General features: G+C 43.6%; 1 protein-coding gene across 13 annotated transcripts in view; it reads left to right on the forward strand.

Moving 5' to 3' along the window:
• Positions 1-12,509, forward strand: part of ksr1a (kinase suppressor of ras 1a) — a 223,682-nt gene that overhangs the window by 43,740 nt on the left and 167,433 nt on the right. For 3 of the 13 annotated variants that reach the window (XM_087977274.1, XM_087977276.1, XM_087977275.1), the window contains exon 2: positions 6,464-6,646. The exons of the other annotated variants lie outside the window; for them this stretch is intronic. In XM_087977274.1, coding sequence (XP_087833400.1) covers positions 6,590-6,646 — 57 coding nt within the window. In that variant the 5' untranslated portion in view covers positions 6,464-6,589. The remainder of the gene's footprint in view (positions 1-6,463; positions 6,647-12,509) is intronic. 13 annotated transcript variants of the gene reach the window in all.

Raw genomic sequence — 12,509 nt, forward strand, 5'->3', positions numbered from 1 at the left:
TCTCGGGCATAAGCCCTTCTTCAGGAATGAGGAAAGTGTGTCCAGCAGGCTAAGATAAAAGGTAGGGAGGAGGGACTTGGGGGAGGGGCGTTGGAAATGCGATAGGTGGAAGGAGGTCAAGGTGAGGGTGATAGGCCGGAGTGGGGGTGGGGGCGGAGAGGTCAGGAAGAAGATTGCAGCTTAGGAAGGCGGTGCTGAGTTTGAGGGATTTGACTGAGACAAGGTGGGGGGAGGGGAAATGAGGAAACTGGAGAAATCTGAGTTCATCCCTTGTGGTTGGAGGGTTCCTAGGCGGAAGATGAGGCGCTCTTCCTCCAACCGTCGTGTTGCTATGGTCTGGCGATGGAGGAGTCCAAGGACCTGCATGTCCTTGGTGGAGTGGGAGGGGGAGTTGAAGTGTAAACGCCAGCTCGCGGACACCTTCTCCTACTGCCCCCTTGACCATGACCCCACCTCCCACCACCAAACCATCATCTCCCAGACCATCCATAACCTCATCACCTCAGGGGATCTCCCATCCACCGCCTTCAACCTCATAGTCCCACAACCCTGCACCGCCCGTCTCTACCTCCTGCCCAAAATCCACAAACCTGACTGCCTCGGCCGACCCATTGTCTCAGCCTGCTCCTGCCCCACCGAACTCATCTCTGCATACCTCGCCACGGTCCTGTCTCCCATAGTCCAAGAACTCCCCATCTACGTTCGGGACACCACCCATGCCCTCCACCTCCTCCATGATTTTCGCTTCCCCGGTCCCCAACGCCTTATCTTCACCATGGACATCCAGTCCCTGTACACCTCCATCCCCCATCACGAAGGACTCAAAGCCCTCCACTTCTTCCTTTCCCGCCGTACCAACCAGTACCCTTCCACTGACACCCTCCTTCGACTGACTGAACTGGTCCTCACCCTGAACAACTTCTCTTTCCAATCCTCCCACTTCCTCCAAACCAAAGGAGTAGCCATAGGCACCCGCATGGGCCCAAAATATGCCTGCCTCTTCATAGGATATGTGGAACAGTCCATCTTCCGCAGCTACACTGGCACCACTCCCCACCTTTTCCTCCGCTACATTGATGACTGTATCGGCGCTGCCTCATGCTCCCACGAGGAGGTTGAACAGTTCATCCACTTTACCAACACCTTCCACCCCGACCTCAATTCACATGGACCGTCTCAGACTCCTCCCTCCCCTTCCTACACCTTTCCATTTCTATCTCGGGCGACCAAATCAACACGGACATTTACTATAAACCGACCGACTCCCACAGCTACCTAGACTACACCTCCTCCCACCCTGCCCCCTGTAAAAACGCCATCCCATATTCCCAATTCTTTCGTCTCCGCTGGATCTGCTCCCAGGAGGACCAGTTCCAATACCGTACAACCCAGATGGCCTCCTTCTTCAAAGACCGCAATTTCCCCCCAGACGTGGTCGACGATGCCCTCCACCGCATCTCCTCCACTTCCCGCTCCTCCGCCCTTGAGCCCCGCCCCTCCAACCGCCACCAGGACAGAACCCCACTGGTCCTCACCTACCACCCCACCAACCTCCATATACAGCGTATCATCCACCGTCATTTCCGCCACCTCCAAACGACCCCACCACCAGGGATATATTTCCCTCCGCTCCCCTCCCCTATCAGCGTTCCGAAAAGACCACTCCCTCCGTGACTCCCTTGTCAGGTCCACACTCCCCACCAACCCAACCTCCACTCCCGGCACCTTCCCCTACAACCGCAAGAAATGCAAAACTTGGGCCAACACCTCCCCCCCCCTTCCCTCCAAGGCCGCAAGGCATCCTTCCATATCTGCCACAAATTCACCTGCATCTCCACACACATCATTTACTGCATTAGCTGCACCCGATGTGGCCTCTTCTATATTGGGGAGACAGGCCGCCTACTTGCAGAATGTTTCAGAGAACACCTCTGGGACACCCGGACCAACCAACCCAACCACCCCGTGGCTCAACACTTCAACTCCCCCTCCCACTCCACCAAGGACATGCAGGTCCTTGGACTCCTCCATCTCCAGACAATAGCAACACGACGGTTGGAGGAAGAGCGCCTCATCTTCCGCCTAGGAACCCTCCAACCACAAGGGATGAACTCAGATTTCTCCAGTTTCCTCATTTCTCCTCCCCCCACCTTGTCTCAATCAAATCCCTCAAACTCAGCACCGCCTTCCTAAGCTGCAATCTTCTTCCTGACCTCTCCGCCCCCACCTCCACTCCGGCCTATCACCCTCACCTTGACCTCCTTCCACCTATTGCATTTCCAATGCCCCTCCCCCAAGTCCCTCCTCCCTACCTTTTATCTTAGCCTGCTGGACACACTTTCCTCATTCCTGAAGAAGGGCTTATGCCCGAGACGTCAATTCTCCTGCTCCTTGGATGCTGCCTAACCTGCTGCGCTTTTCCAGCAGCACATTTTTATCTTTGTTATCCCCAATATTTTGTTGCTTTAGCTGTTATGGGCAAATCTGTCTGGGTGAAATTGTTGGGTAAATTTTGCAAACATATCTAATTTTGTTTCCTTAGTATTTTGCTAATTTTAAAGGTGGTACACAATGTACAAGGTTCATTGTGCCAGACATACCCAAGGTTGAAAAGAGTAAAAATAGACTAGATGTATTGGCAAGATTTGAATGGTTCCAGGCTTGAGTTCAAAGCCCAATATGAATGAAGGAAACCCAAAAGCCGAAACTAATTTCATATTGAATAAACCACAAGAAAATGAAAAGAGAAAATGCTAGTCCATTGTTATAGAGCTCCATTGAATCATGGAATCTACGGTGCAGAAAAATGTCATTCGGTCCATAGAGTCTGCGCTGACCCTCCAAACAGCGTCCCATCCCAGTAATGCTGCATAGGGGTTTTATCACGGACAGCCCACTTAACCTGCACATCCCTGAACACTATTGGCATACTTTTAGCAAGGCCAATCCACCTAACTTGCACATCTTTGGATTGTGGGAGGAAACCAGTGCACCCGGAGGAAACCCACACAGAATCAGGGAGAACATGCAAACTCAGCACAGGGAGATCCCTGGTGCTGTGAGGTATCAGTGCTAACCATTAAGCCTCTGTGTTGCCAGGGAAGGTTTAAAGTGGAAATTATTATGAGTGCTGCTTATTTGGGAAAGCAATGAGAAGGAAGAATTTGTAGAACAGTGGATGTAGAATTGAGAAGAATCAGTCATTGTACAGTATTGGCAAAGACAGAAGAGACTGTCGTGCATGAAGATGAGCTAAAGTTTATAGGTAGTAAAATAATGTATATGACACCTTATGTCTCAAGCTTTACACTAAATTTTTTTCGAGGTACATGTACCTTTACACAAACTTAGATGGCATCATTGAGATGTGTGAATGAGATGAATGACTGGTAAATCTGTTTTGTTTGATGTGTTGATCGAGGGTTAAATATTGTGAGGGGCATGGTGAACTCTGCCCTTGGCCTTTGCTTGTCCATTGTTCAAGAAGAACCTCACTTGATAAAAAAGAGTCTTTGCTAAAATTCTTGCCCTGAATCCATTTTGCATGGCTTTCACTTGCTGCTGTTGAAAAGATGATCAAAAAGTTGGGTGGTGTTGGCATGAGTCACAGATTTCATCACCTCTTCTGGGAACATTTAAGAGTTGATTAACACCTTTTTTTAGGTCACTGAGCTTTAATTGAAGGGAAGGATGAAAGCATTAATTACGTCCTTGTCTGTTATTTGAAGAAGCAATGCGGTTTAATTGTGCCTTTCAGAAAAAAAGACTTTTTGCACCTTTTCTTTCAATGGAAATTTAGATTTTCTTTGAGTCAAAAGTATCCAAAGTTCTGCCATTTTCCATGAAGTCATCATCATTTGGAAAGTATCAGTTAGATTGTTAGGTGCTGTGCTGCTGTCTCTGGGGAAATTGAAGTAAGTTTGCAGAGGCTAAGGCATTCTGACTGTACATCAGTGGACTTGCTCACTCTGATTGCTGGATTCAAATATTTGCCATTTTGAATTTTTATGCTCACCACAATCAGCAGTAAAGTGGTTATCTTTGAAGTAGAAATAGGTCTGTGTCCAAATCTTGGATGTGATCCCTACTACATCAGTGTGTTATTCCATTTTTCACAACAGCCCTCAAATTAAATTGTTAATTTAATGTCTATTGGTTTAAAGGTGTTCTATGCCTTTTTGTTTCATTCCTATTTAAACTTCAAAGTGTCCTTTGCAGTCATATTTCAAGCAGGAGCATTGCTGCTCACAGATAAACATCTTTAATCATTTTACCAGAATTAAATGCGAGTTTCGGAGGTAAAATCTATCTAACCCACTGCATTGTACCACCATCTGTTTGATTATTCTCATAAGTGATCCTTTGAGGGAAAAGAGCAGTCTGAGAGGCTTCTCATAGTCTGTCAGATTGTTCTCTAGTGGTTTTGCACTTAAGGTTGATATCCCAGTATTCTATTTCTCATAGTAAAGCAAATGATTACATCAGCTGCCCTTGAACAGGATTGATCTCAGTGAGTGGGCTGGGATGCAGCATCAGTTTGTTGAATTTGATGAGTGTTGTTAAGCAGTTGATCTCACACCCCGGCCTACTCACAAAGAACAGCATGTTTTTTCACAGGAACTGCCACAGCATTGTGCTTGTGCATGATCGCATTGGCAGAGAACTGGCATAATCTTCCATGCTGTTTTGGCTGGCTGATTTATGTTTTAGGCAGGACTTAGTCCCTTGTCTCCCTTTTGTTATCTTTCAGCCCATACTTTCCTTAGATGTTACTAAATCCAGTAATCTTCACAGCTACCTTCTGTGTCACTGTGATTAACTGGAGGAAGTTCAACTGGTTTTTCCCTCCTTTCATATGGGCATGTAGTTCTTCTCTGTGGTTGTTTGCTCAGTGACCTATTGTTGGGGAAGGCTTAATTATCAAGGTTTATTTTTGATCAAGCTGATGTTCTTTTGATAATGGTCCCTTTACTGTTTAAAAGTAAATATGCTGAATGGGTCGTGCAATATTCTTTTTCCTGTTTAGTCTGATAGCTTAGGTTGTAATTGAAGAAAACTGCGTGACGATTGGAAATTTTAGTGTATCCATTGTGGACCTACATTTGTCTCTTCACTTTTCAAATGTTATTTAACTGTTGAATCTTGAAGTATTTAAACCAGAAGTTTGAAAGAAACATGTATAATCTGTTTAATAGTGCAAAGTATAGTTTGAAATGATTGTGTTAGATCAATAATAGGCGATGACCTGGTGGTATTATTGCTGGACTATTAACCCAGAGACCTAGACAACATTCTGGGGACCTGGGCTTGAATCCTGCCATGGCAGTTGATAGAATTTGAATTCAATAAATACAGGTAGTTCTTCCATAATGCGCATTTTGTCAGTGCAAATTGGCTATAATGTGATTGATGAACTGTGGATGTTGCTTGCGTAATGCAAACTTTCTACTGAATTGGGTTTTGGGTTTTTCATAGCATGATTTCTTCAGCGGTTTCCCATAGCGCGATTTTCTATAGTGCAAGATTGCAGAGGAACACAACTGTCGTGTTATAGCAGAACCACCTATAGCTGGAATTAAGAATCTAATGATGACCATAAATGCATTGTCGATTGTCGGAAAAACCCCTCTAGTTCACTAATGTCCTTCTAGAAAGAAAACTGCTAACCTTACCTGGTCTGGTTTACATGTAACTCCAGACCCTCAGCAATGTGTTTGACTCTTAATTGCCCCCTAGGCAGTTAAGGATGGGCAATGCAGCATGGTCAGCGAACCCCTCATCCCTTGGATGAATAAAGGAAAAAAAATCTGTGTATCAGAATATTTTAGATTTTACTGTTGTTGGATGTTGGCAGGTGAGATAATGTAAATGGACGATATTTTGAAATTGCTTTATTTTCTAGGTTATGTTCAAATGTGTCCACCAAACTCTCTTGATTCTGAGTAAGTTATTGAATTCCTGACATAAAAGTTATCAAATTGATTTGGTTTAGTGAAACCACCTGATGAAGTAGCAGTGCTCTGAAGACTAGTGCTTCCAAATACATTTGTTGGACTATAACCTGGTGTTGTGATTTTTAAACAACAAGCAATCCATTTAGGATATTTCAGTGTGCAATTGACATTGAAAAATTAACTGCTTTCTTGCAAAAATATTGTTGACATGCTTGGTCAGCCTGTGTTTCTTTTTAATCATGCTTCACTAAACCTTTTGATATGGGTATTCATGTGCTACAATGCCTTGGAAACTGGGCTACTTGTGTTTCAAAAGGGATATTGAGCACAGAACAGAACACGTTCTAAAGTGAGTTCTTCAATACTTGGTATTTTGGTCAGAATCAATTTGAAAGTTGATGTCAGTGAATGCTGTTTCCATCCAAGTTTAGTGGATCTATTTTAATTTTACTACAAGAAATTCAGTCATTTTTTTTTGTTTTCTTTTTCTTTTTGCTACAATCAAACAGAACTTCAGAACATGGGAAGAAAAAGGCACCTTTTGGGAAGAAAGAATCTTTAGCACAGCAGCTTTCGAATTCTGAATGTAACGTCTGTTACTCATCTAGAAAAGAAGAGAGCCAAGCTGATAGCATATGGTTATGGAAAAAAGCAATTTCCCCAGTGACTGTTGGAACAGAGATGATATTGATGTAAGCTGTATAATGCAAATTATATGTTGAAAAGCAAAGCAACATGATAAATACATAATTTTAGAGGGCAGCACTTAAGAATTGATTTTTTAAGAGCAAAATACCATATGAACATATAAATTAGAGCAGTAGAAATATGGGAAATGTTTCCCTAAGTTAAGATGCATTTCAATATTTAAAAGAAAAAAATGAGTTTGTAGTAAGTACCTTCTATGGAAGTCAACCTTGTCAAAGCATTATGTCTACTGACCTCCCTGGCTGAAATGTTGTGTTGCATTCAGTTAACTTTTTTATGTAATGTTACCAAAAAGAAAAATTTAGATTCTCAAAGTGAATGAGGGTAAAATTCCATCTGTGAGGGATCAGCACCCTGAAGGTTATCGTTGACCAAAAACTGAAATGGACTAGTCTTAAATATTGTAGCTACAAGGGCAGACCAGAGACTAGGAATCCTACAGTGAGTAACTCGCCTCCTGCTCACCATCTACAAGACACAAGTCAGGAGTATGATGGAATATTCTCCATTTGCCTGGCTGAGTGCACCTCCAACAATACTTGAAGCTTGACACCTCCAGGACAAAACAGCTGCTTGATTGATATTATATGCAGAAACATTTACTCCCTCCACTACCGATGTGATTGTAGTAGCTGTGTGTACCATCCAAAAGATCTGTTGCAGAAATTCAGCTAGGCCCCTTTGATTGCACCTTTCAAACCCATATCCACTACCATCTAGAAGGACAAGGGCAGTAGATACGTGAGAACACGAGCATCAGTAAGTGCCGTTCCAAGCCCCACTTACCATCCTGATTTGGGAATATATTACTGTAACATCACTGTTGCTGGATCAAAATCTTGGAACTCCTTCCTTTGTACATATTGCAGTTTGAGAAGACACCTTATCACCACTTTCTCATGAGCATTTTGGGGTTGGGCAACAAATTCTGGCTCAGCCAGTGAAACACACATTCCATGAATGAACTTTTAAAATCATCTGTCTGTTATACACTTTAATATTGACTTCAGTGGAACTATTTGGTTTCATAAAAGTGGGCTATATTGCATCTTTGTTAGTCATGGTTGAATTTTATTCCTGATAATTTCAAAGTTCAAATAAAAAGGTAGTGCCACTGTTTATACCTGTGTTTCTCCATGTGCTAAGATAGTGATCTTGACATTTTGTGGAAGTGGTGAGCAAAGATTCAGTCCTTGAGGACAAAAACAATTCTAGGCTTCAGCTAATGTCACTTTGAAACTACAAAAAATTGAGTTCAACCAGCTCAAGACCTAGCATTAAAAATTGCATTGAGTTGAATCCTTTTGAGGGCCAGTAACTTGGGTAAAAAAAACTGTAAGGCTTGGATGCCAATTATTCTCCAAATACATTATTTACAAATGCAAATTCTGAGAAAAGAGTTTTACAAAAGAATTGCAACAAGTACTTTTAATCTGCTCAGTAAATGACTGACATACTGCAGGTCTGTTTTTTCCCTCTTACATAAATGACTCAACTGATACGGCAACAATGCCATTTCACATCCTTTCCAGGCTATCTAGCACAGTGCTGACTCCACTTGTAGTAAAAGCAGCAGAAATACCATCTGTTTCTCATTGTGCCAATATCCAAGTGTGACTTGTATGCAAAGTAGCGTAAATGCAGCAATTGAAAATATTGTTCCTGTAGTACTTGTCGTTAAGATGATGATTATAGATTTTGCATGTTAGCCACCGAATGGGTTTGTTCTGGTCACTCATAAAGTCCATGTTCACAGGCAATGCTACTGCTCAATATTGCTGTCAGTAATATTAGAGTAGCAACATGGGAGAAGGTGTTTTATTTCCCATAAAATCCACTTCCCTGTAGCTAACTATGTACAGTTTATTTAATCCGTAGGTGTGATTTTGTTCCCAGTGTGACTGCCATTGGCATTCTTTCCAATTTGCTACACTTTCACATGCCTCAGACTGCTGTGGTGTCATATGACCAGGAAGACAGATATTGGATTTCAAATAGCTGAAATTATGCTTTGTCAGAAGCAACTAATCTGCTCTGATATCCTTTTATAGATCCTAGGAAAACATCCTAAAGCTTTATTGAATTGTTCTAAGCAGAAAGTATGTTGAAGGCAAACATTTAGTTTTGAATGTTATAAAAAAAGTCATATAGTCATCATGTTGCTCCTCTTTTAGAGTTGGTAATCCCAACTGGAATGAGAATCCATGACATTACATTTTCAGACAAGATCATGGAACATATATTGTGTGTTCTTCATATTTATTTTTCCATTGGAGCATAGAATGAAACCTGTCAATTTTAGTAAGGCATTTGATAAGGTTCCCCATGGTAGGCTTATGCGGAAAGTCAGGAGGCATGGGATAGAGGGAAATTTGGCCAGTTGGATAGAAAACTGGCTAACTGGTCGAAGTCAGAGAGTGGTGGTAGATAGTAAATATTCAGCCTGGAGCGCAGTTACAAGTGGAGTTCCGCAGGGATCAGTTCTGGGTCCTCTGCTGTTTGTAATTTTTATTAATGATTTGGAAGAGGGTGTCGAAGGGTGGGTCAGTAAATTTGCAGATGATACGAAGATTGGTGGAGTTGTGGATAGTGAGGAGGGCTCTTGTCGGCTGCAAAGGGACTTAGATATGATGCAGAGCTGGGCTGAGGAGTGGCAGATGGAGTTCAACCCTGCCAAGTGTGAGGTTGTCCATTTTGGAAGGACAAATAAGAATGCGGAATACAGGGTTAACGGTAGGGTTCTTAGTAAGGTGGAGGAGCAGAGGGATCTTGGGGTCTATGTTCATAGATCTTTGAAAGTTGCCACTCAGGTGGATAGAGCTTGTAAGAAGGCCTATGGTGTATTAGCGTTCATTAGCAGAGGGATTGAATTCAAGAGTCGTGAAGTGATGTTACAGCTGTACAGGACTTTGGTTAGGCCACATTTGGAGTACTGTGTGCAGTTCTGGTCGCCTCACTTTAGGAAAGATGTGGAAGCTTTGGAGAGGGTGCAGAGAAGATTTACCAGGATGTTGTCTGGAATGGAGAATAGGTCGTACGAGGATAGGTTGAGCGTGCTAGGCCTTTTTTCATTGGAACGGAGAAGGATGAGGGGTGACTTGATAGAGGTGTATAAAATGATCAGGGGAATAGATAAAGTAGACAATCAGAAACTTTTTCCCCCGGGTACAACAGAGTGTTACAAGGGGACATAAATTTAAGGTGAAGGGTGGAAGGTATAGGCGAGATGTCAGGGGTAGGTTCTTTACCCAGAGAGTGGGGGCATGGAATGCGCTGCCTGTGGGAGTGGCAGAGTCAGAATCATTGGCGAACTTTAAGTGGCAATTGGATAGGTACATGGATGGGTGCTTAAGCTAGGACAAATGTTCGGCACAACATTGTGGGCCGAAGGGCCTGTTCTGTGCTGTATTGTTCTATGTTCTATTGTCCTTATTCACTCTATATGTGGATTCAGATTCCGTAGAAAAGTTCTAAAGACAACTGAGTATTACTTGAACACTAACTTGTAGAGTTCATAATGAAATGTTGAGCTGTGAGACTTCACTGGGCAGCACTTTCAATGAATAAGAGCTGTAAGATTCTCCAATTGCAATTTTGACCCCAACCGGTGGAGAGTTTTCCATGATTTCCAGTGGCTCCAAGTTTCTTAGGACTCCACGATGCTATAGTCACTCAAATGCTACTTTGATGTCATGGGCAGTAATTGTCACTTCACTTCTGGAGTTTGGTTCTTTTTTCCATTTTTGGCCCAATGCTATAATGACGTCAGGAGCTGGGTGACCCTGGCAGAATGCAAATAGAGTGCCAGTGGCAGGTTGTTCCTTTTGAGAATGCTACTTTATAGGATTGTCAATGACCCCTTCCATCATTTTTGCTCATGATCGAGAGTAGACTGATAGGGTGGTAATTGGCTGAGTTGCATTTATCCTGCTTTTTGTTATTTTCCACAGTCGTATCCATCTGACAATGTTGTGGCTGTATTGGAACAGCGTACTTAGGGATGCAGCTAATTCTGGAGCACATCTTGAGTATTATTGCTGGAACATTGCAAAGACAGTTTGGATAGAGTAGGCCTTGCTTTCTTTAAAGGACCTCAAAATGAGCAAGGACTATGTTGAAATATTAAATTTAAATTTAACAACTTATTTCATGACCTTGATTTTAAGAAACCATATCCATAAGTAGGGTTGCAACTTGGAGAACCCTTGTGCTGCTGGAACTCTTGGTGCTTTGTTTAGCACAATGTTGAATAAGTCAATGGACTTCAGTACACGATTAGACATTGAGATACATGTAATTTATCAAATTTGTAGTTAAAGAATAGGCTGGTGGGTCAGTGGTGGTGGGTGAGCTGATGAAAACATTAATTATTGTTTATTGATTATGGTTTAATTTTTTTCTTGGGTTTCATATGTGAGGACATACTTTAACCCATCTGAACTGTGTTGATGTGGAACAAAGTGTGTTTGCTGGCTTTGGCTGTTTTACACCACAAAACTGGGAATTAGATTACGTATGAAAATCTCCTTGTTTAAAGCATGATGACTCTTATTTTCCCATATGAATTCCAAAATTGAATTGTCAAGAAGGTGGAACCTTTCGTATAAATAAAAAAGCTAATGGTGATTAGGCAACATTGCTTGCTGCGCTGCTCAGATTTATGACATTTGAAGACTTTGTGAATGCATTCCTAGCTATCTGCTCACAGTGCGGGTGTGATTCTGCATTAAGGTTCATCAAAGTTACTCAGTAGTTAGCACTGTTACCTCACAGCACTAGGAATCCGATTCAATTCTAGCCTCGGGCGACCCTCTGTGAGGAGTTTGCACATTCTCCCCACATCTGCATGCATTTCCTCTGGGTGCTCTGGTTTCCTCCCATAATTCAAAGATGTGCAGGTTAGGTAAATTGACTGTGCTAAATTGCCCATAGTGTTCAGGGATGTGTAGGTTAAGTGCATTAGTCAGGCTTAAATGTAAAATAGCTGAAAATGTGTTACTGGAACAGCGCAGCAGGTCAGGCAGCATCCAGGGAACAGGAGAATCGACGTTTCGGGCATAAGCCCTTCTTCAGGAATGAGGAGGGTGTGCCAAGCAGGCTAAGATAAAAGGTAGGGAGGAGGGACTTGGGGGAGGGGGGTTGGGTATACGATAGGTGGGTGGAGGTTAAGGTGAGGGTGATAGGCCTGAGAGGGGGTGGGGACGGAGAGGTCGGGAAGAAGATTGCAGGTCAAGAAGGCGGTACTGAGTCTGAGGGTTGGGACTGAGAAAAGGTGGGGGGAGGGGAAATGAGAAAGCTGGAGAAATCTTCATTCATCCTTTGTGGTTGGAGGGTTCCTAGGCGGAAGATGAGGCGCTCTTCCTCCAGCCGTCGTGTTGCCATGGTCTGGCGATGGAGGAGGCCAAGGACCTGCATGTCCTTGGCGGAGTGGGAGGGGGAGTTAAAGTGTTGAGCCACGGGGCGGTTGGGTTGGTTGGTGCAGGTGTTCCAGAGGTGTTCTCTGAAATGTTCCGCAAGTAGGCGGCCTGTCTCCCCAATGTATAGGAGGCCACATCGGGTGCAGCGGATGCAGTAAATGATGTGTGTGGAGGTTCAGGTGAATTTCTGACGGATATGGAAGGATCCCTTGGGGCCTTGGAGGGAGGTGAGGGGGGAGGTGTGGGCGCAAGTTTTGCATTTCTTGCAGTTGCAGGGGAAGGTGCTGGGAGTGCAGGTTGGGTTGGTGGGGGGTGTGGATCTGACGAGGGAGTCATGGAGGGAGTGGTCTTTCCAGAACGCTGATAGGGGTGGGGAGGGAAATATATCCTTGGTGGTGGGGTCTGCTTGGAAGTGGCGGAAATGACGAAG

Source organism: Chiloscyllium plagiosum, unplaced genomic scaffold (assembly GCF_037043375.1).
Source record: "Chiloscyllium plagiosum isolate Xiang-an unplaced genomic scaffold, Cpla_swu_hap1 HiC_scaffold_31, whole genome shotgun sequence".
Taxonomy (NCBI): domain Eukaryota; kingdom Metazoa; phylum Chordata; class Chondrichthyes; order Orectolobiformes; family Hemiscylliidae; genus Chiloscyllium; species Chiloscyllium plagiosum.